Genomic DNA, 20,198 nt, shown 5'->3' on the forward strand with positions numbered 1-20,198 from the left:
ATAGCTAGCAAATGTCTGAGACTGGATTTGAACTCCTGTCTTCCTGACTCTAAGACCAGCACTCTATCTGTTGTGGCTTGCTTCACTTTGGGGCCCACAGCGACGACCTCCCACCTGGAGGGGAGCTGAGACTAAGGAGTCAAGCCACCACTGCCTTATGCCTCCAGTTCAATTTTATTACTGCTTAGCTTCTACATATATACTGTTAGGTCTTTCAGGGTAGAACAAAGAAGATGAGGTAATGGTGGGGTGCACAAGCGGGGTGTACGTGCAGTGTCTTGCGTTATGGGATATGGGGATATGTTGGGGGGAGGTGGTAAAATACAGCTGTGGCCTGTGCCCTGGGGCTGTGGGGTGGAATGACCTTATCTCTGAGGGTGGCATGCCAGCTCCTGAGACTGTCCAGGTGGCAGTCCATTAGAATATTCTGTGTTCCCATATCTATCCATTGTGCCATCTAGCTCCTCATCTAGCATACCACTTATGTGGTTAAAATATATAAAGAGGCAGTTCTTAAAAAGAAGAAATCTAAATTATAACAACTATATGAAAAAATACTCCAAATCACTTGAATTAAAAAATAAATAAATTAAAACAGCCTTGCATTTCTTCCTCATATCTATCAAATTGTCAATGATGACAAGAGAAAATGATAATTGATGGAGGAGAAGTGGGAGGGCAGGCTCAGTACTGTACCGTTGGTAAAAGTATGAATTTATCCAATCATGCTGGAAAGTTATTTGGAACTATACTCCATTGCAAAAGCAAACAAACAAAAAACCTTTTAACAAATGTGCATAATTGGGTAAAACAAATACCCTCAGGACCAAAATTATGTCTCATTCTGCACCCTGTCATTCACCTCTCTCTTTTAAAAAGTTGGGATGGCATTATCTCTCGATCACATTATCTCTGTCTCTATCTCTATGTGAGGTCTTAGGGGAAAAGCAACCCCCAACAAAGGAATAAAAAATGATCCTAAGTTATTTTTTCTTCCTAATGTCAGTATAATTGAAGTTATGATGTATTGAACTCATTCTTAAGTCATAATATGTCAGCAACAATACCCATTCTTGAACTTCAATAAGATACATTGGGAATCAGATAGTGAGTAGAGGAAACAAAGTGTATTTAAAAATTCATATTAGATATCAAATAACAACACAATATTTGACTTTCTACAACACCTATGGTTATGGCTTTGTATATCCAGCAAAAAAATTTATTTTGTGATGGTGTTTTATGTTTAATTCAGTTGTTAATACATAGCAAAGAATATAAACTTTTTAGAGTTAAGTATGGAAAAAAAGATAGATTTTGCAGGTTGGCTTTCAGGCAATAAGGGTCAGAGTAGTCACTTTTACATATTTTTTGTTAAAACTCTAGGAAACACAATGAATTCACACAAAGTAGTCTTTTCCTAAAATTCTGGAAAAATATGCTAGCCTTTCCAGTAAATTATGTATCTTGTGAAATCATTCAGTATTTCTTCCAATAATGACTCACTTAGCCAAAATAGGAAACAATTGATATTATTTCTCTCAGAGTTATAGGGAAAGGGAACTTTACCCTGTATATTTTCCCAGTAATTTTCTTTTTTTTTTTGAAGTTTTATTTATTTAAGGCAATGGGATTAAGGTCACACAGCTAGGCAATTATTAAGTGTCTGAGGCTGAATTTGAACTTAGGTCCTCCTGACTCCAGGGCCGGTGCTCTATCCACTGATTTACTTAGCTGCCCCAGTAATTTTTCTAATGTATTACATTTAAGAATGTTTTGCCAACTCAAAATAAAGATGGTCAGGCAATATTTTAAAATTTATCAGAGATTGAGTGAATAAATACACTTGTAAGTATACATTTTTGCATCTATTACATAATGAAAAATTAGTTAAGTGGTTTTGGAATCTATGCAGATATGACTTGAAGTCATAGACTTCTGGTTAGGAGGCTGCACAAGGAAACTACTCTCCATCAACTGCAAGCCTAAACTGAAGCCAATGATGATTTTGGTCAGATTGCTCCAGATACTGAGTTCTGAAGTTGTGGACTCCTGCTAGGTGACTATATAAGGAAATAGACAAGGCCAGTGGGAACAGCATAGGAGATTTTTAAAAATGAGTGGAAACTATAAACTTAAGTAGTGGCCTCGCTTTGGTATTCACATTATCTCTATCTCCTAACTCCCAGACTAGGACTATTGACCCAGGATTGAGCTGTGGAAAATGCAAGGATTGTCCTCAAGCAATATTCCACATACGTTCTATTAAGCTTCTAAACTGCAGTGGGATAGTCCTAGCCCTAGAACAATAAGAGAACTACATTAAGTGACAAATAGAATTCAATATTATAATAAGATAACAATAAATAGAAAAAATCAAAATATTAAAATATTAAAAGAACAAATGATATATCTAATATTAGAAAAATTGACCAAGAAAACTGTGAGGCAAGCTAATTTAAGACATTTGAATCCCTGAAAAACCATAATCAAACAAAAAAAATCCTGTCTATCACATTTTGATAAATCATAAAAGAAAACTACCCAGAACTATTAGAGCCAGAGGGAAAGTTGAAAGTAGAAAGAATCCACCAATCACCTCCTAAAAAAACTAAATTAAAAACACCCAGAAACATTATAGCCCAGTATTTTCAGATCAAAAGAAAAAAGTACATAAAAGATAAAATAATAAAAACCATAATCAAGATTCCATAAGTCATTCAGTCAATTGATAAAACACTTATTAAAGTGCCTACTATGTGCCAGGCACTATGCTAAGCACTGGGATGGAGGGGGTACAAAAAGAGGCAAAAGCCAGTCTCTGCCTGGAAGGAGCTCACAATCTTATATGGGCGACAAGAGGTAAACAAATATGGACAAGCAAGCTGTATGTTGAATAATTATGAAATAAAGAGAGGGAAGGCATTAAAATTAATAGGCATTGAGAAAGACTTCCTGTAGAAAATAGAATTTTACTTGGGACTCAGGGAAGTTAATTAGGTAGAGCTGAGGAAAGAGAACATTCCAGGTGTGAGGGACAGCCAGAGGAAAGGCCCCCAGACCAGAAGAGGAGTCTTTGTTTGTGGAACAGCAAGGAAGTCAATGCCATTGGATCAAAGAGTACTTGGTGGGGAGTAAAGGTATAAGAAGACAGGGGAAAGGTAGGAGGGGGCTGCCATAACTACACATACCTGTAAGTAGAACTATTTGAAGTTACTTGACGCATTATTCACCATAGTTCCTGTCATTTCAGTTTTCCACTTTCCAATGATTCTAGAGCAATCATTAGTTAGATGCAATACTCACCAAGAAGGCTGCCTAAGCACTTACTCAGTGATGTAATGAAAACTGTCTTCATCATCCAACCTGCCACTTGATATTTACAGCAAATTCCTTTACGATAGAACGACACTCATTTCTAAGTGTTGTTTTAGGTAGGTAATAAACATAATGGATCAATATTGATGATTTTCTTGTGCAATTTTGACAAAAATATAAATTTTCACAGGAAATTCAACGTTAACAATTTTAAAAATATTTAGTTTTAGCCATCACTTCTACTGGCCAAAGGTTAAGTTTAAACTGTGAATTAAACATTTTCAGGTTCAAACAACCATGTTCTAAGATGCTACAAACAACCTAAAAATAGAAGGCAAGATCTGTTTATCAAAAGATAAGTCGCTTAGATAATTCCTTTATCCTATTATAGAGAGGTTTACAGAGTGTCATTCAGAACTTTGGATATCTCTAACATACAAGCTACAATTGTACCTATAAAATATAAGAAGAAATATTAATTAGCTTGTTACAATGCTATACACATTGAAACATGTAATTAGAGGAAAATGATGAAGTTGGATGAAGAGACTGTAAAACATGCATTTCACTGGAATATTTTTGGATAGTTTGAAGTATGATTATAATGGATTTAATGAACCTGTTTGAAAAAGAGCTCCCTGATACAATTGCTAATTCCAGTCTATAACATCACACAGCTGCTGATTCTATTCTTCTAAGAGCAATTTTCATCTTAAAACGTTTTACAAATAAGAATAAATCTTCAAAACCTTGATCATTTTATTTAATATTACTGTTCACATTTTACAGATGGCAAAAAGGCCCAGAAAATTCAAATGATGTCGATGATGACTGAATAAATGTGTCAAAGTTAACATTATTTTCTCAGAAGGTACCAATATCTCCTTGAAACATGTCAAGATTATTCTATCTTCTCTATTAAACCTCATTTCCAAAAAGGGGGAACCCTGAAATTAATTCTAATATCTGAGATTTTCTGGAAAGGAGAGGGGAAGGTGTAAACAAGATTCAGGTACCCTTTATAGCTAATACTGTATTTGAAAATACTGGTAAAGCATATTTTTCCCTCCAATTGTTTTAAAATTACATCTATCAAAACTATCTAAGCTAACCAAAGTCAGTGTCCAAGCAGTGATAGACCATAAAGAAAGTTTAAGTATGTTAAAAAAAAAACCCAACAACACAAAAAAAATTACAGTTTACCTTTTTAAAGTCTATACCAGGCAATTTTCTAAGACTGGGAACTGCTGTGTTTTGCACTGGGAGAAAGAATTTCCTTCCCCAAACACAGTAATAACATCACAGAACAGGGCAAGATAACAAACAAAAAAACACTGTCTGGTACCTTGGATCACCATGAGGACTGCCATCAATTTTACAAGCCTTCTTTTCTAGTCTTACATTCCTTTCTACATATTGTGTGCTCTCCGATCAAAGGGAAGAACTTCCTATACCTCCAGACAAAGCTTTGCTCATTGCTGTTCTCTCTACCTAACATGTCTTCCTTTTTGTCTTTTCTTTTCTATTCTAGGTTCAGAGAGTGGAGTCTCTGATCTCTCAGTCATAGGCAGCATTAGTATCCAATGATTTCCTCCACTCAGCTGGAGTTCTGAAGGTCACTTAATGTTTCTCCTTCTTCCTTGGTACATTGATAATCCACTGCCTAGACCACCTGGCCTAGATTCAACTCGTAGATTCCTGTGGCTCTGAAACTCTCAAGGTTAGAGACTCCACTTCCTATACCTAGAATGGAAAAGAAAGAACAAAAAGGCTAAGGATGCCTTATTTCTTAGGGACCATATAGTATGGGTGGGAGATGGCACTAAGGACCTTCTCCTCACCACCCAGTCTCTCAACCAGATGTATCACATCAGTGCCTTATGTTAGAAGACAATGAGGCAAAAAAACCAAAGCTCAGTTGAAGATGCCAACAGTTCTGGTCTCATAGCTAGAGGAAAAAAAGCTATTTTTAACTATGTGGTAAATCAACCTGAACTAGTTACAGAAGGGTCACATATGTTTCTGTTTCTTTATGATACTCCTTAAACATATCATCATGATTCCTAAGGAAGCATCTCCTTAGAATTCTCGATATGGGGATGCCATTTTAGCAAACTGATGGTATCTGTGTATATATAATATTATATAATATAATTAATATTATATATCATGTATTTATAATATATCATATTAATTATATCAATCATATTGATTATATTATATTATATTGTTATACTGTTTATTATATTATATATTATATTGTATTTATTATATTATATTTTATTAATCATATCCTTGGATACCAATAACTATTGAGAACCATATCTCACCACCTGGAGGGCTCACTAATTCAAAGTAAAAATTTATTTCATTAAATAGAACAAAAAAATAAAGATTTTATTTATTTTGAGTTTTACAATTTTTCCCCTAATCTTACTTCCCTCCCTCCACCCCCCCATAGAATGAAATTTGCCAGTCTTTACATTGTTTCCATGGTATACCATGGTATTTCATGGTAATTTCTGATAGGTTTGTTGTTGATATAATTAATTATACTAACAGTTTTCCTGATATTTGAACCAACCCTGCATTCCTGGGATAAATCCTACTTGGTCATAATGTATTATCCTAGTGATAATTTGTTGGAATTGTTTTGCTAAGACTTTAAGATTTTTTGCATCTATATTCATCAAGGAGATAGGTCTATAATTTTCTTTCTTTCTTTAACTCTTCCTGGTTTAGGTATCAGTACCATATTGGTAGGCGGCTAGGTGAGGCAGTGGATAGAGCACTGGCCTTGGAGTCAGGAGTACCTGTGTTCAAATCCCACCTCAGGCACTTAATAATTACCTAGCCGTGTAGCCTTGGGCAAGCCACTTAACCCCATTGCCTTGTAAAAACAAAAAACAAAAAAAAAAAATCAGTACCATATTGGTGTCATAGAAAGAGTTAGGCAGAATTCCATTTTCACCTATTTTTCCAAAGAGTTTATATAGAATTGGAAACAATTGTTCCTTAAATGTTCGATAGAATTCACTTGTGAATCCATCAGGCCCTGGAGATTTTTTCTTAGAGAGTTCAATGACGGCTTGTTGAATTTCTTTATCTGAGATAGGATTGTTTAGGTATTTAATCTCCTCTTCATTTAACCTGGGACAACTGTCTCATTTTTAAAAAAGGAGAAATTCCGACTGGAGCAACAGTTCCTAAAAAATACATTAAGTAAATATTTATTCTAGCAATATTCTGCCCTCTAAAATATCTCTTATAAGGAGAACAATTTATGAATGAACATGAGAGAGTGCAATGTGAGGTATAAAACAGATAATTTCAAATTACATTAAATTAAAAACAAATCTAGCCACGAATAGGAGAAAAATGGAAATCTGTAGGAAAATTTTTAGAGTTTTTCAAATAAAAGTTTCTTATATCAAAGATATAAAGAATTTTGTAAAATTTATAAGAATATGAGCCATTCCCCAGCTGTTAAATGATCATGGGATATGAATAAGAAGTTTTTCATTGAAGAAATTAATGCGATATATATATGTATGTATAATCATGAAAAATGCTCTAAATCACTATTGATTAGAGAAATAAAAATTAAAATAACTTTGAAATATTATTTTACTTAAATAAAATTGCTTAAAATGATAGAAGGGGACAGCAACAATTGTTGAAGGGAATGTGGAAACACTGGGATGCTAATTCACTGTTGGTGAAATTTGAACTGATCCAAACCATTTTTGGAGAGCAATCTGGAATTATGGCCCACAAGTTATAAAACTATACCCTTTGTTCGAGCAATACCATTATTAGGTCTGTTTCCCAAGGTATTCAGAGAAAAAGGAAAATAATTTATATGTTTTAAAATAACATAGCAGGGGCTGCTAGGTGGTGTAGTGGATAAAGCACCAGCCTTGGAGTCAGGAGTACCTGGGTTCAAATCTGGTCTCAGACACTTGATAATTACCTAGCTGTGTGGCCTTGGGCAAGCCACTTAACCCCATTTGCCTTGCAAAAAAAAAAATAACATAGTTCTTTGTGGAAATGTCCATCAATTAGGGAATGGCTAAACGAGTTGAGAGATATGATTGTGATAGATTATCACTGTGCTATAAGAAATGAGCTGATTGGATTTAAAAAAAAACATGGAAAGACTTGCATGAAATAATGAATGTATAAACTAATATGGGGTGAAATAAGCAGAACCAAGAGCACATTGCACACAGTTATTGTTCTAAGAACAACTTTGAAGGACTAAATCATTTTGAGTATTATAAATACTAAAATGAACTACAAAGGACCTATGAAGGAAGATGTTAATCTGGATAAAGAACTGATAAAGAAAAGTATGTATAGTCTGGTTTTTACCTGCCTTCTCTAGGGCAGGATAGGGAGGGAGAAAAATGGTGCATAACAGAGAACAAATGAAAACAGAAAAAGTAGTGTAGCTTTGAAAATGATGTCTTGCTTTTATTACAGAATTTTTTAAAGAAGTAAATTGTTAAATTGAAATTCATGATTTTATATTAATCTTTTTTCTGTTATACTGTGTACATGGATAGAATTTTTTGTCTTAAAGTTCAAAAACAAATAAATATATTTTTTTAAAAAATCTTATGAGTAAATCTGATTGGACATGTATATCCTATATCAGGTTGTTCACTGCCATGGTTAGGAGAAGGGAGGGTAGTAGAAAAAGATGGAACTCAAAAGCTTGCAAAAGGATGAATATTGAAAACTTAACATATAATTGGAAAAATAAAAACATAATTATGTGTAGGTCAAAGATAATTTTTATGCATAATAACTTTTTCACCTTGGAAATAGGCTTTTTATTTTTATTTTGCTTTCAGATTTTCTAGGATGGCATTCTTTATCCTTCATAATCTCAAATCAACAGCTATGGCTGTGTCAGTGTATTTCAAGCCCCCAAAGAGAGAAGCCAAATTAGAGGGGTTAAACTTTTTTTATGTTGCATATCTCTTTTGCTGTCTGATGAATAATGTTTTAAAAGGTACAAAATAAAACACACAGGCTTGATTACAAAATGGTACCTTATAGTATACATCAAGATATTTACAAATTTAAGTTCATGGATCTCGACTTAAGAGCTCTCAACTAAATGATTTTGAGACTACCATCCAACTTTAACATTCCATATCTTATAAAATATATTTAAATTAAACAAAGGTCACTAAAATTAAGGGAAAAGAAACCGATTAAATTATATGGAAAAGTCTATAGCATGAATGTGTCTAGAAAAGCAACATATAAACCCACAGAGTAAAAAGTTCAGAATGAAAGTCCTGAATAGAGATAAAAGCAAAAGCTAAAACAAAGAAAAAACAGTAGAGAATGCTCAGATTTGGGAGAGAAGAGAAAGGAGTTCCACAACAGCTTGAAAATTACATAACAGGTATAGTGAAAAGAACAATAGATTTCAAGTAGGAGAGTTCATTGAGTAAAGGGATTGTTCCTTAAGAGAATGCTTACTGTAAATTCTTATTGTTCACTGCCATTGAGAGACCTAGACAGGAATCAGGGCTGACCTTTAATGGTTGTATAATTTGGGGTAAATTATTTAATATCTCTGAACTCCTGTCTTTATCTACAAAAAATATTTTCAGGGCTGCTAGGTGGTACAGTGGATAAAGCAACAGCCCTGGAGTCAGGAGTACCTGAGTTCAAATCTGGCCTCAGACAATAATTACCTAGCTGTGTGGCCTTGAGCAAGCCACTTAACCCCATTTGCCTTGCAAAAAAACAAAACAAACCTAAAAAAATAATATTTTCACTATTTACCATACATGTTTATTGTAAGGAAATTGTTTTGTAAATCTTAAATCACTGAAATATTGTTAACATGCTTTAAAAATCAAACATCTGGAATTTGGCATTCCATCTGATTTTAAAATTGTATTATTCTGTGAGCCCTATGTACTAGGTACTACTTTATTCTCATTTTACAGATGAGGAGGCTGAGGGTCAGGGAGGTTATATAATTTTTCCATGATCACTATTTTGGGTCTATGAAAATTCTAGGTTCCAAATTTTGAATCCTATACTCTAGACTATCCTTTTCTCCGTTTGTGCAAATTCTTTGAGCAACTTTGTATATAAAGACACTTCTATATTAGGAACGATTTAGGATGAAAAAAAACATTTAACAGTTCTCTGATGCTATTGAGAACAGGTATGTCAGAAAGAGGATCCTAAAAGGGGTTCTCAAATTTAAGACACCACTAAGGAATTTTAAAATGTGGCAGGTAATCATTTATTTGCCAACCCACAGCAAGTTTCTCCACCCCCGTGCTGTTATATAATACAAGTAATCAAGTGAAACTATTGGCAAAAAACGTATAATTTAAAATTTTTTTAAAACTCATTCTACAGTCTAGATAAATGGTAGTTTATAGGATTAAAATAGTTGTCTTTTTATTTGTTTATTTGGAAGTTGAAGGCAGAACACCAAAGGTAGTAATTAATCAGGGCAAAAACAAACTTTCTGTACAATTTAGTTTTACATTTTAAAAATGCTTTTGTTGCCTTTGGTATTTTTAAGATTACCCCTAAGAATGGGATGCTATAGGAAAAGTTTGCTATAGTTAGAAGTAGGAAAGGGGAAGGAACCTGCTTCTGGGCACAGGGTGAATAGTGTAAGACCATCACTTATGGAGAGGTTGCTATTTGTCTCAAAGGAAAGCATTTCCACGGAGGGAGTTCCCTGTGCCAATGAAATCACAGTTTTTGTGCCAAAAACAAACAAACAAAAAAACCCAGACCAAACTATGATTAAGACAGTCATGTATAGATAGGATTCTTTTTTCCCCTCTTAAATGTGTATTGGTACCTTTTGTTTTTATATCAGTTACATCTCAATGATAATAGAGAATAAAAGTGTTATATTAGCAAATATATGCACAATTCCACATTCATAACTACTACCTCTAGAAAGAAGAGAGGAAGATATATTCTCCTATCTCTTCTCTGAAGCTGAGATTGGCCTTGGGTTTTGGAGTATTCACTTTATTTTTTTTGTTCACTTGTTTTACCCATTTACAAATGTTGTTGTCAATGAATATATTTTTCTGGTTTTAATTCCTTATCTTTGCATCAGTTAATCTTTCCATTTTTTTTTTTTTTTGCTGAATGAATCATAGATTCTTTTCTCTGCAAGTTCATGGATAGGAATTTATTTTGTTTCCAGTTCTTTGCCATTACCAAAAACACTGCTAAACATACATTTTGATGTAGATGACATCTTTGACCTTCTCTTTGTATTTGACTAAGGGAGGTCATATTTCTAGATGAAAGGTTATGGGAATTTTTTTTAAAGCATAATCCTAAATTGCTTTCCAGAATGGCTGAACAATTTGCAGTTCACCATCAGTGTATATAGTATGTCCAGATTTCTGAAATCCCTTGAATATTGCCTCAGAGGGTTCTTTTTAAAAACAAAAGATAAGAGGATAGAGCCAGGTACTGGAGTCAGGAGGACCTGAATTCAAATCTGATCTCAGACACTTAATGATTGCTTGTGTGACCTTGGGCAAGTCACTTAGCTCCCATCCCTTGCAAAAAAAACCCAAAAAGAATAGGAACTTAAAGTTGGGGAGGTGATTTTAATTGCAACTGAAGGCCCTTCATAGAATTTTCTGTGTTTTTGTTTCTAGTTTAACTGTACTCTTGATTGCCTTAATTTTTTAAATTGAAAAATGGGAAAAAAAAAAATCCTCCCTCATGAGAGTATGAAGTCATTTTAGAGGTATCCAAGTGCAGTAGAAATAACATTGGGTTCTAAATCAACAGTCCTATATTTAGTTCCCATATGTTTAAGGTTGTGTGACCTCTTAGGTCACAAAAATAACTGGAATTTATATAACGCAAAGTGATTTACTTCCATTATCTTATTGATCCCGGTGAGGTAGGTGCTACTTTTTTTTTTTAGTTTTTGCAAGGCAATGGGGTTAAGTAGCTTGCCCAAGGTCACACAGCTAGGTCATTATTAAGTGTCTGAGGCTGGATTGTGCTCTATCCACTGTGCCACGTAGCTGCCCTGAAGTAGGTGCTACTTTTTTTTTTTACAGAAGGAAAAAACCAAGGCCCAGTAAAGGATTTGACACACCCAGGCTCAAAGAACTCTTCTTTTTTCTTTTTTTTTGGCAAGGCAATGGGGTTAAGTGGCTGGCCCAAGGTCACACACTTGTGAGATTCAGTCCTCTGGTCCAGGGCCGGAGCTGTCACCACGGCGCCTCCTAACAGCCTCACAAAGAACTTTCAAAACAAGAGTTTGAGGCTGGCTTCAAAGGAAGGCCTCCCCGTAGCCTCCTCGAGTTCCCTCGAGGGACACACTTTGTGAACCTTGAAGATCTGGGGGCGCAGTGGATGGAGCACCGGCCCTGGAGTCAGGAGGACCCGAGTTCAAATCCCACCTCAGACACTTCATAATGACCTAGCTGCGTGGCCTTGGGCAAGTCACTTAACCCCATTGCCTTGCAAAAAAAAGCTAAAAAAAAAAAAGGTCTAACAAGTCGCGGGAGTCGGTGAATTGCCGGTGACAACCCCAAGCCGTCATCCCCTCCCGGCCGCAGGTGCCAGGTTTGGCCTTGGAAAGGCTGCACGGGCAGGGTGCAGGCTTAATTTCTCTCGTGGCCTCCACTCGGTCCTCGCTCTCGCGGACGGCGCGGCCTTCGAAGGCGTCCCCCCCGGCTGGGGAATGAGCAGCGGCTCCTTTTCGCTCCTCCGCGACCCCGCGCCTGCGCAGAGCCAATCCGGGGCATCGCCGCTTTGGCTCCGCGCCTTGCGCAGGCGCGCCTTTCCTCTGGAACCCTCCGGGGCGGGGGCAGCCGCGCACGTTGTCATAGCGACCGCTTCACGTTCACCGGTTAGGCGCCTCCATCCGGGTGTCTGGGGCGGCGTTGCGGCCGCTCTCGGGCAGCTCCCCTCCCCCCACGCGCCCCCGGGGCTCAGTCGGGGCAGCCGGCTCCGGTCTGCGAGAGCGCGGGCGGGGGCGTCTGGGCCCGGAGCTGCGCCTGCCCTGGGGCTCGCAGGCCCGGGGCCATGGCCGCCGAGGAGGACGAGGAGGTGGAGTGGGTCGTGGAGAGCATCGCGGGCTTCCTGCGCGGCCCGGACTGGACCATCCCCATCCTGGACTTCCTGGAGCAGAAGTGCGAAGGTAACGCCGGCTCCTCCGCCCTCCCCGGCCGGCGCCGGCAGCCCCCCTCATCCGCCGCGGCCCGGGGAGAAGTTGGGGAGGGTCTCCCCCCGCCGCCCCCGTGGCGCCCCCGCCAGGTCCAACGTCCTTGCCCCACCCCCACCCTCTGCCCTCCTCCTCCTCCTCCCGCCCGCCGCAGCCCCCCACCGCTTCCCTGTGGATCTCGGAGCCGCGCTCCGGACTCCTTCCCCTCTCCCGCCCCAGTCCCACCTATCCCCCTCCCCCATGTCCTCCCGCCTCCATCCTCCTCCACTTCCACCCCATTTCCTACCTCTTCACCCCTTTCTCTTATCCCCATCCAGTGTTTTCTTAACTTTCAAAGACAAAAATCCATAACTTAAACAGTTAAAAAGCTTCCTTTCCCCCATTATGACGTGCCATAACACTAAAAACCCAAGGAAACGTGCCAGCCATTTTAAGGGGTTCAGAAAACTATACCCCAACATTTAAGGGATGGATGGAGATGCTTCCCGATTCCTCCCTGTCCCCAGAGAGATTCATTGAGCTTAAATTAAGCCTTTTTCTTGGAAAGAAAAATTTGGACTATACATGAAATATTACTTGTTTAAGAAAGGAGGACTTAGGGACACTTGGTCTAAAAGCAATTGAGCCAACCAGTCCACAAGAAATTATTTTTAATGTTTTTGTTGTCTTTTTTTTAAAAAATTCTTTTTATTCCTTTTTTAATTAAAGATTTTATTTATTTAGAGTTTTACAATCTCCCCCATCTTACTTCCCTCCCCCCACCCCCACGGAAGGCAAGCGACATGTCAGTCGTTACATTGTTTCCATGGGATACATTGTTCCGAATTGAGTGCGAGGGGAGAGAATCTTATCCTTAAGGAAGAAACACCAAGTATAAGAGATAACATTGTTGTCTTTTTTATCGTCGTCATAGTTCCTCCATTATCACCCCCTCTTTCAGAGAACAAATGGTATTTTTAAAGACAAGAAAAGAAAGAAGAAAAAATTAGCAATACTTTGATAAGTACATCCACAAAGTCAGAAAGTATAGGCAATGTGCAATGCTTGTTGCTGCTCCGCTGCTGTAAAGGGCTGGAGTATTTTCTCATCTCTCTTTTTTGTAGTTTATGCTTCAACAAGCATTTATAAATTACTCAAGTCAGTCAAAACGATTATGAAGTGCCTGCTATGTGCCAGACCTTGCCCTAACTACGGGATTACAAAGAAAGGCAAAACAAAAACAAAACAAAAATTGTCTACGGGGAGACAACATGCAAACAGCTTTGTACTAACAGGATAAATAGAGGGTAAAGTCTTGTCATTTCTGCCTCCTTCGCAGAGGATTGTCTCAAAGAAAAGAAGATGCTCGACTTAAGGTTTGGAAAAGGTTTCTTGCTGCAGGTAGGACTTTAGCAGAGATTTGAAAGAAGCCAGGGAGGCTAAGATTTGGAGATGAGGAGGGAGAGAGTTGTAAACATGGGGAGCAGAGATTAAAAATGCTCTGGGAAATGGAGTATCTTGTGGAAAGGATATCATGTGAAGAACCAAGGAAAAACTGTTAGTGGACTTCAGAGTATATGGTAGGTTGTGAGCTGTAAGATCAGAAAGGTCAGAGAGGACCAAATTTTGAACAGCTTTAAAAACCAAATTGAGCCTTTTCTATTTGATTCTGGAGGCAACAGGGCTACTGGAGCTGATTGCATAAAGGGGTGACATGATCAGACCTGCCTTTTAATTAGATCAGCTTCACAGCTGAGTGGAAGATGTTTGGAGTGGGGAGAGACTTGAGGCCAAGAGTTACACCAGTAGTTTTATTTCAGCAGTGTAGGTGTGAAGGTCTGTGAAACAGGGTAGTTGCAGGGTCAGAAGACAGAAGGGAATATGTAGGAGGCAGAAATGACAAGACTTTACCATTGATTCCATATGGAGGGGTGGGGGTGGGAAACTGTTTTTGAGTAAGGAGTTGAGAATATCTCCTAAAATTACAAACCTGGCTGATTAGGAGGATGGTGGTACTCTTGACAGTAGCAGGGAAGTTAGAAAGAAAGGCAGGTTTGAGAAGCAGGGGAAGATGAGTTCAGTTTAAGATGTTCCTAAGACAACCACTTGAAGTTGTCCTATAAAAAGCCTTTAGAAATGGGAGACTGATGGTCAGGAGAGAGGTTAGGATTAGGACAAATAAATCTTAAAATTCTCACCATAGACATTACAATTGAATCTTTAGGAGCTGATGGGATCACTCAATAAAGTAGTATAAGGGCAAAGAGTAGACAGGCTTGGGGATAACCACTGTGAAACCTGGTTGATGGTGTAGAAATGAAGAGTTTTTACATGCAAACAACTGTGTACATAGAAGATACATACCAGGTTAAATTAAGAAAATGGGATCAGGTATTTTACACACCTCTTGGTACTCTTGAAGGCCATAAGGAATATTTTCAAATGTAACCAGTTCCCAATCAAGTCAAGGTTCACTTTAAACAGAAATTTATTCATTGTGTTTTCTTTGCCATAATCTTGTGAAATCTATGGCACTTGGTACTGCAACTATAGTATAGTGTCCTGAAGCACCATAGTATCATATAGTGAAAAATTGTCTGACATTTCATCTGTCTTGTCTTTCCTAGCTAAGTTATAGACTTTTAAGGGTAAGAAGTTATATTTATATTCCTACAGAGCAGCTTACACATAGTAAGCATTCAGTAAATATTGTATATTTAACTGTTTATATATATATATGTATATATTAAATACTTATTTCAAGCATCATTTGTCACAACTAAATTCTTATATGATAATGTAATCTAAACTCCATTGTAACTTGATCTGATTTATTTTATTCACATTATATATATTATTTGAAATAATCTGGTGAAGGATCCTGGCATTTAAAAATGCTATTATAATAATGTATTATATTTTCAAATACATGATATCTAGGTAATTGAGAATCAAATTGATTTTAAATAGGGGTCTTTTCATGATAATGTCAACTTGTTCTTTTATATATCTTCATGTTTAATGATATTAATTTTTTTTTCTCTTAAATTTTAGTTTTTGATGATGAAGAAGAAAGCAAGTTGACATATACAGAAATTCATCAGGAATACAAAGAACTGGCAAGTTTCATTTATGGACTTTTCCATCTTTGATTTCTTTTACACATAGTGCAGAAATTAAACCTATTCTAACAATATCATATACCGAGTTCAGAGGTTCTTTCTTCATATCACACGCTCTGTATTGTAGTTAAAAGGATACATATTATCACAAAACCTTGGCTTGAATTTTGACTCTGATATTTACTAGTTGTATGATCTTGAGCAGGTCACTTATAGCCTGTTTTTGCTTCACTTTTCTCATCTGTGAAATGAATCTAATTTATTAAACTGCTTATCTCACATGATTTTTGTGATGAAATATTTGTAAATCTCAGTAAGTATTTATTAAATTATATTTGCCAGACTCTGTACTAAGTGCCGGGGATATAGATAATAAAAACCAAGCTCTTGCCCTCATGGAACTGAGTCTGATATTGTTCAATTGTTTTCAGTCGTGCCTGACTCTTCATGACCCCATTTGGGGTTTTCTTGGCAGATATATGGAGTGATTTGTCATTTCCTTCTCCAGCTCATTTTACAGATGAGAAAACTGAGGCAAACAGGGTTAAATACTTGCCTAGGTTTAGATAGCTAATATTAACAGAATTTTAGTGAGCTGGCCTACAGCCTGGGTAGAGCAGAACAGGCCAGAAGACAGGGTGCCAGTAATCAAGGAGAGATTGAATTTATTTCATTGTTAAGAAGCAGATTTGCAAATTAGGAATTCTCCCACTTGGAGCTCCTCCTTGCTATAGTGAAGGCAGAGATTCTGGACATGAACCACAAGTGAAAGGTGGATCATAACACAGTCACTTCTAAGACCTGAGTGGTTTTCATGCAGGCTGCAAATGCAGGACAATGTGAGTGGCCTTGAGTCCTCTGGGAATGGTTAAGTTGATTGTTTTTTCAAGGGGGTACCTTATTTTGCTTTGGGTACAGAACAGGTTATGAAATTTTCTGATTCACTTAACACAGTCAGACACAGAAAGAATGCAATCCTGTCAAAGCTGACAAATCACTTCTCTAACTCCCAAGCCAGAGTCTTGTGAAAAGGGAGCTTTGAAAAATGAAAATTATGGGGCGGCTAGGTGGCGCAGTGGATAAAGCATTGGCCCTGGAGTCAGGAGTACCAGGGTTCAAATCTGGTCTCAGACACTTAATAATTACCTAGCAGTGTGGCCTTGGGCAAGCCACTCCATTTGCCTTGCAAAAACCTAAAAAAAATGAAAATTATTAGTATATTCATCACATATATCATATCAATCAATATGAGAATCATATTTCTTTCCACATTAGTAAGAGGTAAATCTTCATGACTTTAGGCCCAGTATTCTATGATTGTGCTACCTGGCTGTTCCTAAGCAATCTAATAAGGGAAGATAAGATAAAAAAGAAATCTGAATGGAGAACAAGGGGAAGGATAAATATGAACAGGAGTTAAGAGAGGAGGTTCCATGTGCAGGGGCCTGGTGGAGAAGCCAAAGAGGTCTTCCTGCTGAGTGGAGAGATTTCAGTTGAGGAAATCAAGTAGAAGTCAACTTCACTCAAGTCTTAAAATGGAATGCATATGAGTTATTTTCTGTATATTTCTAACTATATATAATCTCAGAGATAATTTTGTGATAGTTTCTTAAGGCATATTGGGAAACATTTGAATTTCCTTTCTTTTATGCTGCTTCTAAGAAATTGTGTTTTTTTTTATCATTTTCTTTCTCATAATATAATGATGTTTTGAGTGGCAGGAAAATTGTATTATGGCTACATAGATAATTCTGATTAGGGATTTCTTGGTTGATTTTATTAGAGTATCTAATTGTGGAAACTAAATTTAGCTTAATTCTACCTACAGTCCTTCACAAATTATGTTTTACTTTTTTGGTATTTGCTTTATTGAAAACAAGGGTGCTTATTTTATGGGGATTTCTGTATGAATTACATTGTAGTTATTAGAAGATAGTATTGTCACATGGATATAGAACTGACCTTGGAGTCTGATAGCCCTTGGTCAGGTCATTTCTCTTATCCATAATGACTCTGACCCTGGAGAAGTCACTTAACTTCTCAGTACCTCTGGCAATTATAAATGAAAGAGAAACTGCTAATGGGCCTTAGTAGAGGCCAATCCTCAGCTGAAATTCCTTCTCTATCCCTGAAACTATAAGTCTTTTTTTGTTTGTTTTAACTACAAGTCTTAAAGTAAAGAAAAGTTTGGGGGTGTGTGTGTTCAAATTTTTTTTTCAAATTTTTCAAATACCCTTTATTAAAGATGACAGCAATTCTTTTTTTTGTATTTTTTATTTTTGTAAGGCAGGGGTTAAGTGACTTGCCCAAAGTCACACCATTAGACAATTATTAAGTGTTTGGGGCCAAATTTGAATTCAGGTCTTCCTGACTTCAGGGTCACTGTTCTATCCATGGCACCAGCTAGCTGCCCCAGCAGCAGTTCTTATGAAATATTTATTTTCTCCTCATCAATGTTATAAAAGTTTTTTATTCATTTATATATTTCTTTCTCTAGGTTGAAAAACTGTTAGAAAGTTATCTCAAAGAAATTGGAATTAATGAAGATCAGTTTCAAGAAGCATGTACTTCTCCACTTGCTAAGTCCCGGACATCACAGGTTTTGGCTTTTGTTTTGCAATACTATTTGAACAAAAATGGTCAGGGTTTGTTTTCCTTAAAATCTTTTGACTGTGTGGCATACAAAATACTTCTCTTGAATATGTAGAAAAAGAAGCACATTTGAATAAAAAGTAATTGTAATATGGTATCAAGAAACAAAAATGTTTATATTATCTCATCATCCATAGACTCAAAAGATTAGGTACTCCATCACTCAGCTTCATTTATCCAGACTTCAGAGCTTTGTATTTGGTCTTTGTTTAACATATTTTAAATTGATGACTAGGATAAAGATATATAATATAATCAAATTTCCAACTAACACAAAATTGGGGGGATGATAACTAGATAACAGTGGATCTTAAAAGACTTTGGAAGCCTACACGTTGTATTAAATTAGATAAGATGAAATTTGATAGAAGAAACAAAATGGAGATGATTGATTACATAAGTTTTTCTAATTCAGTCCAAAAAGTATTTATTAAGCATCTATTGTGTACAATGAAAAAAATACTTTTCTCTCTCAGAAATTACAGTATGTTGAGAAATTAAACTTTCAGCTGGATTTGCATACCTTATAATTTGAGGAGAGAGCCAGTACTAACAATCAAACTATAAACTTTTATTGAAGTCCCTACTAGGTGCCAGGCAGAGTGTTGGGAATACAAACACAAAAATGAAATAGTCCTTGCCCTCAAGGAACTTGCATTGTCTCATGGAAAAAATACACCCATGTAAGTATGTGTAAATGAAATACAAGGCAGATTTGGTAAGAGAGCACAATCATAACTTGGGGGTAGAGGGCAGAGATCAGAAAACCATCCTGCAGCCTTGGAGTGAAGTCTTTACGGAGACATGACTCTGATCAGGGCAGAATAGGAGTGAGTGCATTAGAAGCATGAGGGAGAGCCAGTGCAAAGTCACATTAGTGGGAGGTGGAGTATCAAGAGTTTGGGAACAAAATTAGAACTAGCAAACTTAAAGGTGGAGCGAGGGAGGGGGCTTAGGAGTGAGTGGAGGTGTGGAGTGATAATACCTGATCAACCTGGAAAGTTAGGCCAGAGCTACATGATACAAAGCTTTAAATTACTCCTTCAAGCCAAGGAGTATGAATTTTATGTCAGAAACAATTGGGAAAATTTTGAGTATGGAACTAATATGGTCAGACCTATTCTTTAGGAGGACTATTTTGAAAGCTCTATGGAGGAGGTGTTGGAGAGCATAGTTGTTTGAAGTAGGGAAAACAAATGGAGTGTTCTAAGCATAGGGGAAAGCTGAGAAAAAAAAGCCCAGAGATGAGAAGTGAACAAAGGTGTCTGGCATGGTGCTAGATACTTTACAGATACTATCTCATTTGATCCTTTCAATATCCCTGGGAGGTAGGTGTTATTATCACTGTTTTCTTTTTTTACAGTTGAGAAACTGAGACAGACAGGTTAAGTGATTAAGGGTCATACATCTAGTAAGTGTCCAAGAGTGAATTTGAACTTAATTTTCCTTAGTAGTTAAGGCTACTTTTTCCCATTGGATCTGACTGCTTAGTTCCCAAATGAGAAGTTAATCTGAGTCTGGGAAATAGAAGGCCAGTATGATTGGAATAGAGAGTGACTGATAGATAAATCTGGAAAATTGGGTTGAACTTTATTGTGAAGAGCTTTAAGTATTCAGGAAAGGAGTTTATATTTTATCTTGGAGATACAAGGGAACAAACCACTGGAACTTCTTCAGCAGGAAACTCACATTGTTAGACTTGCTTAGTAATATTATGTTGATGACTGTATGGAGAATGAATTGGAAAGGGGAAAGATTTGAGGCAGGAAAAGCAAAAGGCTGCCCAAGGAGTAGCCCAAGGAAGAGGCTGGTGGCCAGAAGAGAAAAGAGAAGATTTGATAGTGAGCCAAGGGAAGGCAAGAGAGAAATGGAAGATGACTTCAGGACAGGGCACTTCAGTTGATGGAAGGTGGATGGAAGAA

General features: G+C 37.1%; 1 protein-coding gene across 2 annotated transcripts in view; it reads left to right on the top strand.

Moving 5' to 3' along the window:
* Positions 1–12,172: 12,172 nt before the first annotated feature.
* Positions 12,173–20,198, top strand: part of CFAP36 (cilia and flagella associated protein 36) — a 49,936-nt gene continuing 41,910 nt past the window's right edge. Inside the window, exons 1-3 of one of the 2 annotated variants that reach the window (XM_074206449.1) lie at positions 12,173–12,499; positions 15,557–15,621; positions 18,122–18,223. In XM_074206449.1, coding sequence (XP_074062550.1) covers positions 12,385–12,499; positions 15,557–15,621; positions 18,122–18,223 — 282 coding nt within the window. In that variant the 5' untranslated portion in view covers positions 12,173–12,384. The remainder of the gene's footprint in view (positions 12,500–15,556; positions 15,622–18,121; positions 18,224–20,198) is intronic. The other variant, XM_074206459.1, reaches the window with a different exon arrangement.

Source organism: Macrotis lagotis, chromosome 1, assembly GCF_037893015.1.
Source record: "Macrotis lagotis isolate mMagLag1 chromosome 1, bilby.v1.9.chrom.fasta, whole genome shotgun sequence".
NCBI classification, from domain to species: Eukaryota; Metazoa; Chordata; class Mammalia; order Peramelemorphia; family Peramelidae; genus Macrotis; species Macrotis lagotis.